This window comes from Sylvia atricapilla, chromosome 5 (assembly GCF_009819655.1).
Source record: "Sylvia atricapilla isolate bSylAtr1 chromosome 5, bSylAtr1.pri, whole genome shotgun sequence".
Classification (NCBI taxonomy): domain Eukaryota; kingdom Metazoa; phylum Chordata; class Aves; order Passeriformes; family Sylviidae; genus Sylvia; species Sylvia atricapilla.
The window spans coordinates 11,954,835-11,975,024 of record NC_089144.1 but is presented as its reverse complement, the minus strand read 5'-3'; the positions used below and the strand labels follow the sequence as shown (position 1 = coordinate 11,975,024).

At 36.6% G+C, this 20,190-nt stretch overlaps 1 protein-coding gene across 3 annotated transcripts in view; it reads right to left on the bottom strand.

The window, feature by feature from the left end:
* PHTF2 (putative homeodomain transcription factor 2) overlaps positions 1 to 20,190 on the bottom strand; it is a 63,641-nt gene that overhangs the window by 7,516 nt on the left and 35,935 nt on the right. For 2 of the 3 annotated variants that reach the window (XM_066318728.1, XM_066318730.1), the window contains 10 exons: positions 18,370 to 18,535; positions 17,528 to 17,692; positions 12,462 to 12,663; positions 11,220 to 11,378; positions 8,271 to 8,489; positions 6,166 to 6,294; positions 4,660 to 4,932; positions 3,377 to 3,508; positions 2,316 to 2,402; positions 1,108 to 1,263 (listed from right to left, as the gene is read on the bottom strand). In XM_066318728.1, coding sequence (XP_066174825.1) covers positions 1,108 to 1,263; positions 2,316 to 2,402; positions 3,377 to 3,508; positions 4,660 to 4,932; positions 6,166 to 6,294; positions 8,271 to 8,489; positions 11,220 to 11,378; positions 12,462 to 12,663; positions 17,528 to 17,692; positions 18,370 to 18,535 — 1,688 coding nt within the window. The remainder of the gene's footprint in view (positions 1 to 1,107; positions 1,264 to 2,315; positions 2,403 to 3,376; positions 3,509 to 4,659; positions 4,933 to 6,165; positions 6,295 to 8,270; positions 8,490 to 11,219; positions 11,379 to 12,461; positions 12,664 to 17,527; positions 17,693 to 18,369; positions 18,536 to 20,190) is intronic. The other variant, XM_066318731.1, reaches the window with a different exon arrangement.

Genomic DNA, 20,190 nt, shown 5'->3' with positions numbered 1-20,190 from the left:
CTAGATTAAAATGTTCCAACATTGACTCCCAGGAAGAGCATAGTATAGAAACCTATGAAAGCAAAATAAAAGGCTTGACAACCTCTCTCCCCTTGCTCTCTGCATTTTTTTCCAATCCTTATCCTGAACACTTTCCTCCATTTTCATACCACAAACAGCAGACAAACTTCACTGGGACATTCAGCTATTTGTACTCCAAGGATCAGCAGAACAATGGAATATCTCCAGACTCAGGAACTCTGAGAGGTTTCAGACTGGAGTAAAATATCTCATTCAGGACAAGGCAGAGGGGCAGTCAGCCTTCTCAGTGTCCAACCTTATCTTTAGTAAAGGCACAATGAGTCATTTGTATCATCTGACACAGGCCTCACGTCCTGACTTTGGGACACACAGCATGGAAGATTTTATTCTCTTACTTTAACACATTTTCTGTAGGAAACCTGTGAAGGTTTCTGGAACTGCCTATTTACCTTGCCCTGAAAGGGTTGTTTTGTACCAGTGTGAAACTTCAGAAGAAAGAGATTTCTTTCTAAGATCAACTGAACACATTTAGCTTGGAAAACTACTAGCAGTGCCAGGCAGAGCAGAGAGGGAATTTTGAAGTAAAAATGCCAACCAGAACACTCCTAAGAAGAAACACGCATAGGCTCAAAGCCAAGCTTGAAAAATGACTGAAAAAAAAAGATTTCCAAGGAGTCTAGAAAAGGCTGTACGTAATCCATGCAACCTAGCAGTCCTAATCTATTGGACTGGAAACAGAAACCCACTTCATAGAGGGTTAAAATTGTTTTAAAATCTTCTACTCATCCAGCCAATTCTGAGATTCCAGAGGGGTTTTTGTATTCAAAACCAATTTTTTACGTTTTCGCTCTGTTAGATGTTAAATGATATCAAAGGAGATGGTGCCTCTAAGCCCACTCACTTAAACAGAAGTTGGGATAGAGTCAAACATTTATCTCAGAAACTGAACTCTGGGTTGCAAAGTTGCTTCACTTCTCCTATAATTAACTCCCTAATCCAAACTATTCTAATAATCTACAAGGCCTGAGACCTACCAGATGAATGAGCTGTTTAGATATAAAAACATAGGTCTATACAAATTCTCACCTGCTCAGTAAGTAATATTGAGGTATTGCTGTACTTTTTACTTGTTTCAGAGCCAAGAGTAACAAATCTTAAGAGAAAAAGGGTTAGAGAAATGCACCAAATTACAAGTTCCCAGTTGTAGTGACAATCAAGGAAAATCTCATGCATGTGAAGTAGCTGAAAAGAAAAAAAGAGAAAAGAAATCAAAATTTAATTTGAAATAACAATGACATTATGACACAATAAAAAACAGTTAAGTATCTCTACAACTTCAACAAACATATCCCATAAATAAATATACGGAAAGTTTGATTAAAAATTTGACTAAATTTTTAATCAATGCTGTATCAGAGATATGAGGTCTGAGAAAAGATAAATAAAAAAGTACACAAAGACAATTTTAAACTCCTGTTCAAACTTGCAGAGGCACTACATGGGATAAAAAAAAATACACCCTCACATGTACTAAATTTTATGTAAATTACATTCCTAATAAAATATTTATAGTTAGCTAGCAGGCAAACATAATAGAGTTAGTCAGAAATTGGAAAGAAAATGCAACCAGAAGCCATGCAGAAGATCCCCCATAATTTGAAAAAGAAGCTCAAAGTCAAATCTTAAGCAACAGAAATCTTCTTTACACATAGATTTGCTTACTACAAGATTTTCCACTAGAGGGCAGGCAAATATAGCCAACAAGCCTGTTTCTCACAAAAAGCATTAACCAAGCTCAGTATCAACTGTCTTTGCAGAAGTGTGTTTTGATGCAAAATGAAGAGGGGGGAAAAAAAAAAAAAAAGTGTTCCAAAAACCACAATGAAAAATGAGGGACACAGATTTAACACATAACAGTGGTATCACAGATTATCTTGAGTTGGCAGGGATACACAAGGATCATTGATCAAGCCAGCTCCTGGTCCTGCACAGGACATCTCCAGGAATCACATTGTCCCAGGTGTAGAATCCACCACTTGTCCTCATTAGACCCCACACCATTAGTGATTACTCTGATTTGTTGCAACAAAATTTTCTTTTGTTATTACAAAAAAAATTTCTAAAGATGAAATGATGATAGAAAACAGAGCTCTATTCCAAAAACTCTAATAGCTAACACTGTTTTTTCACTGGGGTCTTCCCACTTCCCAGAAATCCCCATGCTAAAGGCACTCAAAACTGTTGTAAAAACTATTTAAGTCATGGCTGTTTCTCTACTAGTAATGTTTCCTCACCTGAGCACAGCAGATAAACACAACTGAGATAGTCAGCAGGAAGGCAGATGAAACGATGACATCCACGGAGCGCTGAGGACCCCGACGCTGAAAATGCAGGATATGCACTCGTGAGAGAAACCCCACCCCATCAGCACTGGTGTTCAGCACAGCTACTTAGAATCACACTGTTCTTCACTGGTTATTTCTCAGCTGAGTCAGTTCCCTCACACCTGCCTCTGACCACTTTTCTGTTAGCCACATTATTACACCAATGTTCCTGGTGGCACAGCAAAAGGTGGAATATACAAGTGTGGTTACAAGGAAAGAAGGGAAGACATTCCACAACAGGGCTACCATCTGCAGAAATTTAGTTCACCCAAACTGCATTCTATTATCCAAGGGATGTTATCCCTCCTTCCACCCCACCAGCACCACACTAAATTTTGTTTGCTTATACTTCCTGCTTTCCATGCTCTCCAGCTTCCACACCGTAATTCCCTAATATTTTCACAAATCTTTTTCTGCCTGCAAAAACTAGAGATAGGAGATTTAGGGATCAGAATGTCTTACAGATAATACTTGGGCATAATTTCTAGCTTCACCTGGCACCCATACACTCACAGCAAAAATACACAAGAACTGTCTTGCTGTACAAATTCCTTGTGTTAATGACACCAACTGATGAGATTCTTAAAATAAAATCTGTCAGTATTAGACTACAAGTGGTCGCTTTTTACCCAACATATTCACATAACATTTCAGCTGGCATTACTAAGACAAGACTCCAATTCTGAACACACTCAGGTTTTAATCCAAGATAAAAACCACACATTAACTTTCTCAAAATCTGTCTGCCTGCAGGCACTGCTGGCCCAGAGTCACAGAAGTGAAACAAATATGGGCCATATGCACACCCTTGGTAAGTGTACAGGAGGAAATACTCAGACTACACCACCTACCTTCCATCAGCAGCATAGGAGATACTTTATGTTAGAACATAAACATACATTATTTTAAGACATTTAAAAGTTATTAAATGTGTTAAAATCTTATTAAAGTAAAAATATACATTTTTTTACCTTTAGATAGGACCTGAGAGAAAGCCACATTTTTATATTCTGCACCTTCTTCAAGCGGAAGTGAGGTACCTCTGATTTTCTTGCCCTTCTGGCAGATGTCAGATGACCAAAAAGTTTGGCAAAAAGTAGCCTCTGCAGAGAGAAAAAAAACATTACCTTAACTGTTAAAAGATTTTCAGAGGTACTAAAAAATAAGAGAATAGACTTCACTAAATATGTCAAGGTAATGTACAATGTACCAGAGTAAATTAAAACATGCTAATATAAACCAGAAATAAATGCAGCATATTATTAAAGAGAGGAAATACACTAAAACATTTTAAAAGTCTCCACATTCTAATGATTAACAAAATTTAGCTATGCTTTGAGTTCCTTTCTTCAAATTTTAGACAACAGATCTGCCATGCTCTTAAAATTTGGGGGTAAAAAACCCTGCCAATTATTTGCAATAGAGAGTACCTATACCACCGAAGTTCCTTTCAATAGAAATCATTATTATAAGCAGGTTAATTCTATTCTAGTGTATCACATCACATATTTGGACTATAATTTGAGAACAGAAAGAATACAAATGTTTCTTTTGCAGACTGCTATCTATACGCTGCAGCTAGCAAGGTTGCTCTTTGAAGCTTCAATTGCAGTAGCAAGCAATGGTTTAGAACTTCAGAGAGCAGCTCTCACCATCTCCAGCTACAGAACTGATCTAACAACAAAGCAGGCAGGGCCTTGGCCAGGGATGGACAGAACTGTTTTGAATGCCCCATCTCTGGCAGTGTTCAAGGTCAGGTTGGATGGGCTCTGAGCAAGCTAATGGAAGATGTCCCTGCCCATGGCAGGGGGTTGGAACTGGATGATCTTTAAGGTTCCTTCCAACCCAAACCTTTCTATGGTTCTGCGAATTAAATCGAAGGCTTTGGATGAAACACATTGGAAATTTATGAAGTTCTTTTCTAGAAACTACTTCTCCTTGTGGGAAGCTGAAACAAACTGGGACATGACTAAGCATTGGGTTAATGCACAGAGCGAATTTTCCCCAAAAAATTCTCTCCAGGAAAAAAAAAAAAAACAACCACAAAAAAATCCCACAACAACAAAACCCTTTTAGCTTTGGAGATTTCAGTCCACTGGAATTGAGTCATCTCCTGAACTGCAAGCCCACTGAAGTGTTTCTCATCACTGATCTATGACTCAGAGCGTGCTGAAGAAAACAAGTTTAAAAAACCCAAAAAGTCAAAAAACACAAATGAATGAAGATGAAGTCTTGGTCTGCTGTCCATCCATACCTGTTTATATGTTCTCTCTGCTACACAGAGTAGAAAAAAGAAAATCCACACTAGCGACACCCGGACCACAAAACTTATAATAACCATTGAGAGAACCAGAACATCTCCATCTGATCCAAATGCAGTCATGCAAAGCTCAGTGGCAGAATGTGCAGCTAGTTGTTCTAAATCTTTAGCTTGGGAAAGTCGAAAGACAAAGGGCATTAAACCCAAGATTAAAGATATGACATTTCCAAAAATCTGATAGCCAATTCCTGGTATATAGCTGTTCACCTAAAAACGAAAGAAAACAAAGTATTTATTTTATTTCGGAATGATTTTGTCATTCATTCAATAAACAAAATATTAACGTTTTTATTTTATCACAAAGAACACTTTACAATCTGGTAAATTGTATGAAAACTTCAATCATCTTCCCATTTTACTATTAAAAAACCTGGAAGTCCTCAAAGAGCACTTAATGCACAGGAACCAAACAAGACAAATAATTTATTAATCACAATGATAAAGCACTGCAGTTAAGCTCCAGTGCATATTCCTGCATTAAAAATTTGCTGCTGAATTAGCCAAGTAGGCCAATCAGCCTAGGCTGCTTAGATCCTGTATGTTTTTCCTGTTTCTGTTTGGTTTAGGTTGTATCCTTTTTAGTGGAATCAAAGTGTTTGCAGTGCAGACAGGACTGCAGTTCTGTTGTCCTGGTTATGGCTTGCTGAGTTTCTCTCTGCTGTGTATTGCATCCAAACCTGTAAAGTCTCTGAGTCAGGCAGAGATCAGAATTATGTTTGGGAATAAGTTGCTTTTTAACAAGTTGACAAGTTGGAGAGAGTGAGTAGCAACTTGTCAGGACTAGTGAGAGTTTTCTTCGGCTATTCTTGGACTTTATGAGCAACCTACAAAATACCCACATTGTCTACACTGAAAAACAGCACATCAATTAAATGCATTTCCAACTGTTTCCTGGAGAGGAGTACTAGGAAACAGGAGGGAGGACTACTGAGAACATCCCACTCATCCTCTTAGAGGTTTGTCTCCTAAAGAGGAAAGCTCTCTTTTCCAATCCTAACTTTAGCATCCAGATACTCAGATCTGTATATTCCTAATGCAATAAAGTACTTGTTCAGTGAAATCAAGGAGATAAACTCGTATATTCACAGCATCTATCAATAAAACTGAGGTTGGCTATGCAAGCAAGCACCTAACAATGCAAACACCTTTTATTTTCCCAACATTGAAGATCTGGCAGCTCTTTAATTTAGTGGTAACAAGTAAATCAGAGTGATGTAAGCCATAGAACAATAATGTGAATAACAGATACTTAAACAATAACATGAACAACAAAATAAACGAATTTAAAAACCCACAACCAACCAACAAAAAACCCAAACAAAAAACCAACCAACAACCTCCCCAACCAACCATAAACCAAGCTTGGTTGTGACAGTGGTGATAGTGGTAGTGCTTACAATTCTAAATACAATATTTGCATAAAGTAAAACAAATACTCACTCTGTTCATTATCATACCACTGATTTCAAGGACAGACATATCTGCTTTCTTGCAGTCATTACCCTCCCATACAATTGCACTTATTTTTTCTAGTCCTGGATTCAAACTGTGGATCCAAGGCAAATGACTCTGGGAAAGACCAAGAATATCTTCCATGAGAAATAAAAATCTATTTTCATGTCAATATGCCTTTGTCAGCAATACACTAACAAACCCCCCTCCCCCTCAAAAAAGCCACAAAAACAAATGAAAAACAAAAAAATTCCACCCCCCAAAAAAAAACCACTATCAAAAAACCAACAAAAACCCGAAAACCCCAACCAAACAAAAAACTCCACAAAAAAAACAAACCAAAACACTTTAAATTGACAAAAATATTGCTATATAGCACTTATTTCTACTATATGTTAACCTCATTCCTCAAAACCATCCCTTTCTTTACCAAGAAATAGCTATGCGAACAGAAATCTCTCCTCTATATTCCATTTTCTAATTAGGATGAGTTAATGGGATTAAGGATTTATTGGCTTCTTTTTCACTCAAACATACTGAAGAAGAGAGAAATAAGAAAACAAAATTCTGCTTCCATAATTTTTAATTCTGACACTTTTTTTTTTTAAATTTATCTCCAACATTGTGAAAAGCACTCTTCTCAAGTTAAGCCTAAGGGAAACAGATTTTTTTTAATTTGCTCTGTATGATATTTGTACAATTCACAATCCTTGTTATGCATAAAGATGCCCCTGTGCACACTGTGTCTGGCCAGCCTCAGAGAGCAGTAGGTGTCTCACAAATACAGTCAGTTCCTAGAGCCAAGCAATCTAATTAATCTTCTGAACACACTTAGGGCTCAGGGACCTTTTTTTTCAAACCACAGAGCCAATTGAGAACTAAAAAATATGGAAAAAAAGTTGAGGTGACAAGAACTGCTGTGGCCATTTCTTCATTTTCCTCAGCCCTGTCTCCCTCCTGTCCCATTGAGGAGATTAAAACTGCTTTCAGCTTTAGTCACCTGGCATTTTGTGCATCACACTGCTGGAAGTGGTGGTTCTGGCAGAGGCAAGGGCACGCTATTATTTTTAGATTTTGATTGTCATTGATTAAAAGTAAAGCTTTATTTTCATTTTATTGCTTGCTTTGTAAGTATTGATCTGAAATCTTTGTAATCTGCTCAGTACTCCATTATCTGCCTTCTTACTTCCACTGGGTGAAGAAGAAATTATTTATAATATTCAAATAGTGTAAATATTTGTTGCAGGTTTTTCTTAACCACAGGTTATCAAGCTCTCCCTCTAGAGGGAGTACCAACACCAGGAGCTGAAACTCAAAAATTTACAATCTGCAATCAAATAGAAAAATTCTCAGCTGGTCAAATCAATATTAATCCTCAAGTCAACATAGATACTGTAATTCAACTCACTACTCCAAGGTTTAGTGTTTTATGGAATGCAAGCAAGAAGAAACAAAAATGAAATAAAATAAAAAAAACTAGACAAAATAATTCAAATTGCTATTAACTTTAAGGTTAAAAAATCATACCTAAACAGAATTCAGAAATGTATAATACACCCATGATATCATATATATATATATATATATATAAAGCAAATGTTATCCTTTTGTTTGCTTTTCTTATACATACGATTCTAAATAAGCAAACAAAGATGACTGATAAGTGCTTATAAAAACAAATTCCTCTAGTGAAAAACAAGTGGGAGAAAACCCACCAAACCCCAAACAACAACAAAAAAATTAAGACAAACAAACAAAGAAAAAACCCACCCAAAATAGAAAAATAAACAACAAAACAGAAACACCTATCACAGAGGAAACTTAAATCAATCAGTACTTGCCCTAAATTAGAATTAAGATTCAAACAGTCAAATATTCTGTAGGCTATTTTGATATATTATCATACCCTCTTCTTTTGACAAATTAATGACTGAGTAGTAGAAATCAAGTTTTACTTGTTTTAATTCTAGCAAATCACTTTGGCTTTGTTGCTGCCATCTAATATAGATCTTTCTCCCAGGCCTTCTGTGACATGTGATAGGTAACACTGAACTTGTGCGCAGCGTAAAAAGCCAGAATTGCTGGATACCAACCTGATGAAATGGGTCATCTCTGAATTCTTTCTTCACACACGGGTTCACTTGAGGGCTCTCCACGTCTGTCTCGCTGGTACAGGACGAGTGGCACTCAGCACAGTGCAAGAGGTCCTCCCACAGCACATCTTCAGTTTCTGACTCTGGCCTTGCACTCTCAGAGTCTTGCCTGGAGCTCGAGCACCGAGAACTGCAGCTAGTACCTGATTTCGGTGTATCCTGAAACCCAAACATCCACTGGAATTAATGCTGCTCTTTTATTCTACATCATTTCCTGGCAGAGATGTTATAAAGTTCAGATTAGTGAGTCTGTGTTTACCTGGATTTTCAGGTTCTAATCCATTATCCTTGTCATCAGAAAGATTTGTATGTTTATTGCAAGTGTGTCTAAGAGGTTCCATACTTTAAGATACTGTACCAAAAAGCAACAGTCCATGGTCCCTGCTTTTCAGGGAGGGGGTCACATAAGGAAGAATCAAATTATACTCATTATTAAAAGGAAACAACTACTTCACAGATTTTTAGAGCTCATTAGTTTAGAATTGAACAGCAATTATTGAGCGACAGACTCAATCTATATCAAACTTCTGAGGTACTGAGTCCTCTAAAGTCACATTGTTACTACTAACATACCTTCTCAAAGACAGAGTGAGATGCATCAGGTATAGAGGGGAAAAATAAGCAAGGGTACACATAGCTAATGCCAGGTTTGTGTGTAATCTGCACAGTTAGACATAAAATTTTAATTATTTTAAACAAACTGCGCTTGACAAACGAGTATGCCTTTGTAAACTTAAGTTTTACCCAGCTCTTAGATTAACAAACAAAAATCTTAAGTTTGGGACATTCAAATGCATACATGTGAAACAGTCCACTGATGTCTTTGGAAAAATAATGTAGAGTTTACAATGCTTTCTACAATAAACAGAATCCATTTCTAGCAAGACAGGGGTGTGGTATTAAAAGCACTATCAGCCTACTCACGGCCACACTCTGGCAATTTCCATTCCCTCTTAACACCAAGGTTATTTCTTTCTACTAATTTATCTTGAGAACACAGAATTTTTTACGCTGAAAACAAAATTAAGCATTGTTTCAGCACACATACTACCTTACTGTTATTCATAGTCCATTACTATGTGAAGAAATGTTCTTCATCCTTTCTGAAAATCATGTTTAATGTATTTTATGCAAACCATTTTGTAAAGAAATGTTTCGAAAAAATTTGGTCTGAACTCCTTCTCCACCTTTTACAAAGAGCGGGATAACATCAATGCAGAAAGAGTCTGAAGTTTTGGGGTTTTTTAAAGCAAAAAAGAAGATATTTATAGAAAGCAGTCACTACTGGGTACCACTGAGGCTGAAGTAAGAACATGAAAAATAGCTTGCTCAAACAACAATTAAGTAGACACATAAACGTGAAGATAAAAGAAAATGTAGGACAGAATTTGAGAGTATATCCACTGACTAATTTTTTTTCTTTTAAATACAAAGAAAGCTTTCACTGGTTTGAAAACTATTGTTGCATTTCTTTTGTAATGGTGTGGGGGAGGCGAGTTGGTAGCAAGAAAGAAAAGCTTCCTCTTTCATTGCATCAGTCAGATCAGTGAACAGGGAGTAAGTGTGAGACAGTACTGCCACAGCTCAACATGGAGAACATTTTGTCTCTTCAGCTTCTGAAGGTATCTACAAAGTCTTCCCTAGCTTTGAAGCACTCAAATATATCTAAGCTGAAAAACAAAAGAAATCAACTGTAATGGAGTCTTTCTGCTTCCTCCTGTGAAGCACTATGGCTGCACAAGCACACAGTGAAGGGACATCCTCTGTAACATGAAACAAACAGTGCCACCATCACAAACCACACACGCAAAAGGCATCAAATGCTGAGAGCAATTAACATTCTGGATTCTTTCTAACCAAAGTCTGTGAGAAATGAGTGAAAGAATAGCTTATTTAATAATGTTTTTTATACAAAGTATGAACTTCAAGGCTTTGCAGCTGTGATCAGAGCAAGCATTACCCAAACCCCTCCAATATATTTTTCCTATATCAAGGAGAGAGTTTACTCTGCCTATCAAGCCCATTTGCCAGCACTTTAGTCAGTGCTGATTTTACTCTTGGTTTTTTTTGCTCAGCGTTAGTGAAAAAACAGCAATACAGCCTTTAAAAAGTGAAGTTGCATACCATTAGCAAAACACCATAATTTTTAAAAATAATGAATAAATAAACAAAACCACAATAAGATATCCCATTCTCTTTCAATGTCTGAGTCCTTACAATTAAGGATTTCACTAATATGGAATCTGTGAAGTCCCCTATTATAAGCTGTAATGTCTTTTAAAATTTTGGGGGGTTTTTTATACTTTAATAATTTTGTTAACCTTTCACAACAAGATTTTATATTGTTGTTTCAACAAACAAGAAAATGAAAACTCAGAGTCAATCAGACTTCTCCACAAGAAAGCGAGTGAATCCAAAATATTAAATAGAGAGAAACAGGAGTAGTAAGTACCATGCTGAAAATCTGCATATTCCAAATTACTACTGTTTCTGCAGCAAAGCAAATTTCCAGCAGAAATAACTGGTGTTACAAGATATCAACAGAGTTACCATAACCCAATCCATAATCTACTGAACGTATTTTAGTCTCCTTACAAAAAACAGAAAAATAGGATTAAGTTCAAAGAAACCAGATTACAACATCTTAATTTCAAAACACCGTCATTAAACAAAGACAAAAATAAAAAATCTCTGTTCCTCATTAGCATGACTTCCAATTTAGAGACTCCTAAAATCTGATACAGGGGAAAAAAAAATTGTGGAAATGTCGTAGTTTAACTCCAGCCAGCAAGCAAGTACACACAAGCTGCTTACTCAATACACCTTACTCAATAAGAAGTCAAGTGGCTTTAAGAATTTACAGGCAAGAAGCAACAGAAATGAACATACCTCCAGAGGGTAATGCTTCTTATAATGGTGAGATTTCCTGTTCCGAAGGGTGCAATCGCTAGAAGTGCGCTCTACATTACGGCGTAAAGAATAGCCAGTGTCAGGCCCTTCCTCACTAGAAACTTCATCTGATAAATTTGTCACAGTCCTGTGAGTATCCTAGGGCAAAAAGTACAGTATTAGTAAGACACAGAGAGGTATTTATTAAGTCTTGTTCTCAATTAGTGAAATCAAATCTCTTTCTATGACTTTGGTATCTATGCTCAATTAAACCAGATATTAATGCATTTTCAAGACTCAAAAGTAATTGGCAGAGGAGGAATTATGGAACAGAAATTGTAACATCAAAAGCATTTTTTCAAAGGAAGGTCTAGCTCATATTAGCCTCAAGAAAGATTATGATGCTCTCATTTTAAATGTGGTTTTTCATAAACTGAACATACAAGATAGGCTTAGAGAAAATGTATCCACATCTGAAAAGAGAACAAACCAAACTAAAAATTCCAAACTAACCAACCAAAACTGTAAGAGTGAATTATCAACATATTCAGCACAAAGTTAACATTTGCCACCTCTTACAAGAATGAAGTGCTTAGAGGATGTATGTTGAATATTGAAGTCACTAATGTGTGTTACTTTGAATACAGGATATCCAGGAGATAGTAAGACTGAGACAAATTAAAAGTTCTGCTTTCGTCCATGATCACTTCCAATGAATCTGTAATGATTCTATTATTCCCTCTCATTCCTGTTCCTCACTATAGAGTCCTGCCAATTTCACTTGAAGGGAAATCCTGCTTTCCTCATCTTTCACACAGATTAAAAACAAAAAACAAAAAAACAAACAAAAAAAAAGGAAGATGATTCACCGGCAAATAAATGCTCAGAATGACCTCAAAATTACAAATTGTCAGCAATCCAAAATCTGTTCCATTTTATCACAGAGACAGATCATAGATGCCCAGACTCTCAGATAAGGTACAGAACATTTACCTGGTCAGGAAATACCCACAGATAAAGCACAGCACACAAATTTGTGCACTGAAATACAGAATGTTAAATAGTACCATTAAAGTTCCTCCTACAAGAAAAAGGAAAGGCCAGGAATATGATGAACTAAAACAACTCACCATAATTTTTGGCTCCAGGACCCTAAACCTAATTTAATTTTAAAATTATTTTTAAGAATAAAATGGATAAAAATGCATCAAAGGCATCATAAAAAGCAACAAACACACTTACTTTGTGGTGGCTGTGGTTGCTCAAGGAGTCTCTCACTGTGGAAGGGCTCCACCCTGTCTCCTCTGGCCTAATCACTTCACAGCGACGTTCGTGGCTCTGCACACATTCTTCACTGCCTCTACCTGCCTTCTTCCCATCCAGGGACACATAGCCATTATCAGTTTCAGTGGATTTATCTATCGAGTTTTTTGCTTTCTTAGATCTATATTTAAAATAAATACATGTATTAAACTAATTATTCTCTTAATTATTTCCCAGTCTAAATCCTGCTTATTCCTATCAACCAACGCCTTACCTTTACTAAGATGTCCACAAACTAACCATATTAACATTTGATTTTGATGCCATATTTGTTACTATTTAATCTTCTAAATAACACCCAGTATCCTCTTCTAAAATTGTTATAAATTAAACTGTCAGTGTAAAAGAAATGTGTATCACTAGCTACTGAAAGAGAAGGAAACCTGTTTTAAAAATAAAACTTCACAGCAGCTCTGGCAATAGAAGAACCACAAGCTTCAAAAATGAAAGAGAAACCCCTCAATTCTACCTCAACAAATAAAAGAGGTATGCTAGAAGTTGCTTTAACAATTATTAATTCAAAGCAAGCATGCAATTTCCTGAAGCTGCAAACAAACATGCTGTTTAGTACTCTGTACACTGATGTTTGGTGTTGTTTTGAATATACTCTGCTTACTGACAACTCCTACTAAACAGGAGATCTACTCTTTCCTGCATTATCCAGTAACACCCCAGGCAACATTTTTCAATATCTCTTACAAACATACCGATTAAGCTGTTTTCTGAAGGACAGAGTCTTAAGATCACTTACACTGAAAAGCTTCCCATAACATCCTCCAGAATCATGGCCCTTTCCTATACCTAATGGGAAAGAGGCTCTCTCTCAAAGCAAACATTTGGATGATTATATTCCCAAACTTGAAAGTGCAGTGGATGAAGGCACGAAGAGGAATAGGAACTTGCTGCCTTATTGACAGGGACTTTTAGTCTTCTCTTAAGCTTCTGTATTGTCAAAGTAAATTAATTTTTTTTTTTTTAGATTCTCAGAATGCTTGGTGAGAAAAGGGGAGAGAGAAGACAAGAGGAAAGTGTTATAAATAAGGCTTCTGAAATTTTTTAAATTTTTATTTCAAGCAGAACACTGGGCATAGGTGAGGGAAATATCAAGAATCTGTTCAATTGATCTTGTTGAGGGAATATGCACTGCCTTTCTCTTTAAGGACTGAGGGATTCTGTGAGAGCTTAGATTACACAGCCGAAGATTAAATTCCTCTTTAATATGTACATCAAACAAATTGGGAGAATTTGGAGAGTCGCCTCACATTCCTTCCAAGATAAGGTATCCTACATGTAAAGGGGAGTCCTGAACACATAAAATGGCCAGGGACAGCTGGCTAAAGTAGGGAAAAAAAAAATTAAAAGAGGACCAGTTCAGCTCAGAAAATAATGGCTTGCAGAAAAACTGGAATAAAGAGATGCAGACAAAATGATCAAGAGAAGACACAATGTTACTAAGGTGTTTAAGCCTCCTTTCCCATCTTTAATTTCATTTTGTTAGCCTAACAAGGAAAAAAGTTAACATTTATAGTTGTTTTAAAGCAAAGGGACTGCCTTTCAGTGGCAACTCATTGCAAAATAGTAAGGCCAGTTGTGAGTACTGAGGAAGCAGCACTAAAATTAAATTATCTGCAATAAGGAGGAATCAAGATAAAGTAATCTGTCTTTCATTAAATTAATGACATTTCAGCACTTTTTAAAAATTTCTAACAGTGCAGAAGTAAATACAGTTGTCATTATCACACAAACACCAGTCAGAAACACTTCTTCCACAGGTTACTAAACTTTATGAACAGATTAATGGGACAACTTTTCCAAGTTTGGTTTGAGAAGTTTTTATACATTTTATACAAAATTTTAAAGCTAGAAGAAGTAGCCTCAAACAGCTCAATAGGGATAGATAAGAGAAATAAAGAACATATGCATGTATGCACAACTTTTGCAGATGGGATTTCACTACTCAAGCACTGTTTGAGTGCTAAAATCACAAAGCTACTCGTCTGGTATCAACTAAGGCTCATTCTAAATATCATGGAGCTTGACTGAAGTATATTTGCTTCTAACAGAGAAACCAAAGCTTTTTTTTTTTGTGAGACTTCCTAAATTTAAGTTTAAGCCTCAAGCCAGAAATACATTAATCTGGGCTTTAAGTTAGGCTTTTGTGCATCTGTTTAAACAAACAAACAAACAAACACCCCACAGTAACAAACAAACTGTATTTCCCTAGCGGGCAAAAATGTATGGTTTTCTAGAATTACTACATATACATATATCCTTAATCAACTTCTGCGATTTTAGGCTAGAATTAAAAATATATAGAGTAAAATGAAGAATACCAGGAATAAATACAAAGTCTTAAAAGGCTTGAATATATGCAAAAGCTAAACCAAGAACAACTCTGAGTCTTATTCATGCATTAGCCAGAGAAAATACTAAGGAAAAGTTAAATAAAGTTTCTGGAATAGTGTGAATTTGCACTCTCAAGTATTCTTTCAATGTATTTCTATTGGGGTTGATCAGAAAAACTCTCCTCTCTGTTCCCACTGCAAAACTTTCAGAGAAGTTACAAGATTTCCACTGGAGTAAGGACACATGCAGAGCAAATGCCCAAACCAGTTCTACATTCTGAACAAATCATCTGCTTGGCTACTGCCCTCTTTTCAAGTAAAGCTTATCAACAGTATTTTCTAAATTGCCCCTGCGCTGGATTAAAGTTTAGAATTATAATTTTTAAGTCAGAATGAGTTCTGCCAATTGAAGGATACTTATTGAACACACAGTTCTAGTTTAACAATGATCTAAGCACAGGCAAATGGTGTAGGTACACAGGATCTTGCCCTAACACAGAAAACATAATTTTTGAGGGTAATCTGAAATCATGCATTTATGACCTATACTGAAAATTCCAGAAAACAGTATGTTAAAGATAAATGTAAGTGAAAAACTGCTGAAAATAAATACTAATGAGACATTCTATATAAGACATTCTAATGTGCTTATCTAAAGAGCTCCCAAATATGTCTTAAGAAATAGCACAGGTGTAACTGTGAAGCTTCCTTGCACTGAGATTTCAAAAGATTTTCTTTAAGCAACATCACAAAGTAGTCAATGTACTCCACACTGTGCTCTTTCTTCCTCATTCCCAGCTCCACTCCCATTATGCTGACAAAACTGTTTGCATTACCATGAAAAAAAATTACATGAAGAAACTGAACTGCATGTTCCCCTGAGGAGAAAAAAAAAAGGTTATTTTTTTATCTGGACAAGTTTGTATGGCTCTAGACATACAAACAACTGTGCCTCTGGGATAACAAAGGATTAAGGGCTGTTTACAGCATTCTCAGTAACTCCATGTCCTTCTTCCTCTGAAGATACTGTATATACTAAGTAGTCATCATAGAGGCTTAACATCTATATATATACACACACTACCTCTCATTAAATGGTTTAAACAAGTCTTTAAGATAAGTTCCACATAGCCCTTCCCAACTGAAAATACTCTGAGCCCAACAGCAGGAAAGGCAAGGAAAAAAAAAACCTTCCAACACTCTTTTTACTGCAGATCAGTATCTTCAATGAAGGGAAAACAAAACATTAGAAAGTTTTACAAGACTACACTTTAAACATACCAGAGAGCAATGCCCACAGACCCAAAGAACAGCTCTGGTGCCCATCACTATCACAGTTTATCAGAGTGCTTAACCCACGCAGGAAAAAGTAAAATGAACTCTGCTCTTGTAACACTTTTAAACATTTTTCAAACTTGTCCAAGGTTTCCAGTAGATACTCCCAGAACATAACTAGGTTTTACCAGTGGTTAAGAGCACGGATCACAGATATGACAGACATGTTAGTGCTCCTGTATTTACACTGCAGCATGCACAACAAAACATCAATGTAATAACTTGCATTATCCCTTTCTCAATTTAATACTACTTGGAGTATATTTTCACTTACTAATAAATGCTGATACATAGCACTCAAAATGCTGCATGCATAGCATGTCTTGCACTATAGAGCTATAGAATGGGTTCTTTAAAAAACTTTTTTATGAGCCCAATCAGTGTTCATTTGAATCCTGAAGAAAAAGTGTGTCATTTGATGACAGTGACAAAGCTGAATAAGCATTCTCTTGGACTAACACAGAAGTAGTGTAGTAAAGTTAGTTTAGAGTTGAATTTTTGTCTTTGGATTAAAACTGAGAAACTAAGTTGATTTTTTTTCCTGACAGTTTACACAGCATAGTAAAACAACAAAATATAATTTAACTAAAAGTTAATTCTGTACTCTGTTCTCATGAGATCCCACCTAGAGTGGTGTGCTAAGCTCTGGGACCCCCAACATGACAAGGACATGGAACAGTGGGAACAAGTCCAAAGGAGGGATGAGAAGATGATCAGAGTGCTGGAGCACCTCTTCTGCTGAAAGAATTAAGGTTGTTCAGCCTGAAGAAGAGGCTCCAGAGGCATCTTTGAGCACCTTCCAGAGCTGGAGAGGGACTTTTTACAAGAGCATGTAGTGACAGGACAAGGGAAAATGGTTTCAAATGGAAAAAAGGTAGGTTTAGTTTCCAGTACTAGAAAGAAATCATTAAATGTGTGGGTGGTGAGGGTGGAACAGGCTGCCCAGAGAAGCTGTGGTTGCCCCATCCCTGGAAGTGTTCAAGGCCACACTGGATGGGGCTCTGAGCAAGCTGGTCTAGTGGATGTTGCCCCTGCCAATGCCAAGGGAAGAGAACTAGATGATCTTAAAGGTGCTTTCCAACCCAAATTATTCTATGACAATTCAATATTTTTTTCAAAATTATTGCATCAGCATTTGCAACAGTCAAGAAACAACACAATAGCCCATTTTCAAATACTCAGATGAGTTTGCTGTTAAGAGCAAAAACTAGATCAACAGAAGCTTAATCATTACATCAATATTTACTTAATTAGAAAAGGGATAGTGCATCTCTAACACATATGTAGCCTTGAATAAATACAAACCCTGATAAAAAGAAAGCAGCATGCCAGATATCTCTGAAGACAGCGCCAATACTGCAAGAGGTGCTTGTACCGTAGCTCTGCACTGTTCCCTCCTGTGTGTTATCTGTGGTACTAGAGCCATCTCCTTCCCTATGTACTTCCAAATGTGCTGCTTTCCTTAATTTCCTTCAGCAGAAGAGATTAAAATGGGAAGGTAGTTTTGTAAGTGCAATCTGCTAGTTCTACAATGTGTTCAGCAGTTTAAGCATGCAAAAAACAAGCAAGATCTCAAAGTATTTTGCTAAAGCTTCATCATATCAATTTAATAAACTCCAATAAAAAAAAGCATGATACATTATAATGCTTAAAGACAAAACACATTTTATTTCATCATCAGAAGCTTAGACCTACTAAATTCACTGCTGCACAGTTTCCTGCTTTAATGGGACAATTCACTGTAGCAAACCACAAGCAGTGGAATGCTTGGAAGACTTAAATTCTACATTTCCAAGAGCATCTCTTTTCACGTATACTTTCCACAGATTATTAGCCAGATTTATAAAATTAAATTTGCAGTAATATAAACACTGTCACTCCACCACTATTCAGATAACTGTTTTGAGACAAAATGTCAGATTTAATTCATTAAAATTCAAATAAAACTATGCCTAAATTAGTCAATGCATAAAAGTTAAAGAGCGCCAATTAAGCACCATTTTGAAGTTTCACATAAAAACAGAGCACAAATTTCTCATCTCTAGCAAAGCACAGGCTGTAAAGCCCTATTTATTTTTTTTTTCATGCACGTTCTCTACAGCAGTTTAACAATCCTAAATGATAAAGCACTTTAACACAGACTATACCTTCTTCTTTTACCCCCTGCGCTGGGAGGTGGCTTAGGAGTTCGTGTTGAAACAATCTGACAGTGCACAGTCCCAAGCAGCAACATGAGCCATACTGGCCCAATGACTTCAGTCAGAGGTATATTATGTGGGCTCTGGGCCGTATAGAATAGCACTACAGCAGCAACTGCAAAAGAAGGGAAATGAAGTTGAGTTTAATGTCTGAAATGACCCAACTCATATGGCTTTTGTCAAAAACAAACCAGCCAGATGCAGACCTTACCTGCATCTTAAGCCAACTCTTTGTAATTCTGAGAATGGAATTATTATTTTGCTGAAAAGCAGCAGCAATAAGGGTCTAAAGAGTTGACTACTGTTTTAATACACATCTTTTATTTCATATTTGTGATCTTATAGGTATAGCTCAAAAAAAGGTGGCTGAATGAAATGAGGCAGGGGAAAATGTTTGGAAAGCTGTATCTGTCATGAAATCACTTTAACTATGGTGAAACGTCAGCAGGAGACAAAACCAAAAAAGGAAATATCCTTAAAGCAGCCCAAATAAATTCAGTTCTATATCATGTATTATAACAAAGCACAATCCAGTGAGTTTGATGAGACTTGAGACTAGAAACTCCTTACACAGCAGAATGCATTTTAAACTCCATGTCCCAGCCAAGAAACAAAATTGCCTACATGGGCAGGCAGCCACGTGTTAGTACAACCCTGTAAATGTTCTAGATATACTTGTGGGCATATCTTTTAGCAGAGAGGAAAGATCAAAAGGCAAACCACGTAAATTATGGGGTAGTCTAGCTGAAGTGACCAGGGCTCCAACTAGCACTTGTGGTTGGAAAAAGGGCTTCCAATTCCATGGCTAACTGTTAGTTTTGTAATTCTATAAAAACATACGCAGCCAACATCCAATCCAGGCTCCTGTACCAGAGCCCAAACACTCAGAAATGTCTTTACAGGCTCCAGGTGAACCTGAACAAATCCACCAGGCATGAAGCAGGCAGAAAAGGCAATCCCTCTCCTCTGCTTACTCCACGTTCTTGTTGCTCTGGCGTGAAGAGTTGTGATATGTAACTCAGCTGAGAGAAGCAATAGAGGAAAAAAACCCAAAAAAACACCCACAGGAAGTCCAAGAAACAATTCAGAAACAGAACTGGGAAATAATTCTCTGTGCCTAACATCCACACATCCCATGAGAACTTGGCTTTGTTCGTGTACTACTGAGAAGTGAAAGTCCCATAATTTAGTCCTATTTCTAGCACAAGAAATACAAGTTCAACAGCTGTCACCAGTTCCCTACTGAAATTGACTGAAAAAAAAAAAAAAAAGCTGCCACACACAAAGCTATGTCACACATTCAAACATCTAAAATAAATCCTATGAAGCAACACCTAACACAGCAGATGAATGTGATGTTCTCCACTAAAAAGAGGTTTGATGTGTTTTTCATGAACTAATCTTTAGCAAAGTAACCAGTATTAGAAACATGATGAACATACAAGCCAACTGAATTACTTTTGATTGTGGAAAAATTATTTCTAATTTCTTCTCTGTCATTCTAAATTAAAGCACGAAAGTGTTGCATGGAGGTATCCTTTATTACTATAAATAAAATACATTTTTGATGTATAAAGTTTCTCAAAGACCACATGCATCAATGAGAACTCCAACTTACTAAAAATTAATAAAATCAGTAGAGATAGCAAAAGATAATGTTATCTCTTTCTAAATGAGCTTATCTGAGTTCCTCACATGTACAATTAGCTCCACGAGGTATAAAACGTAAAGAAGGAGCTGACTTTGGCTCCTATCATACAATTTGGATTA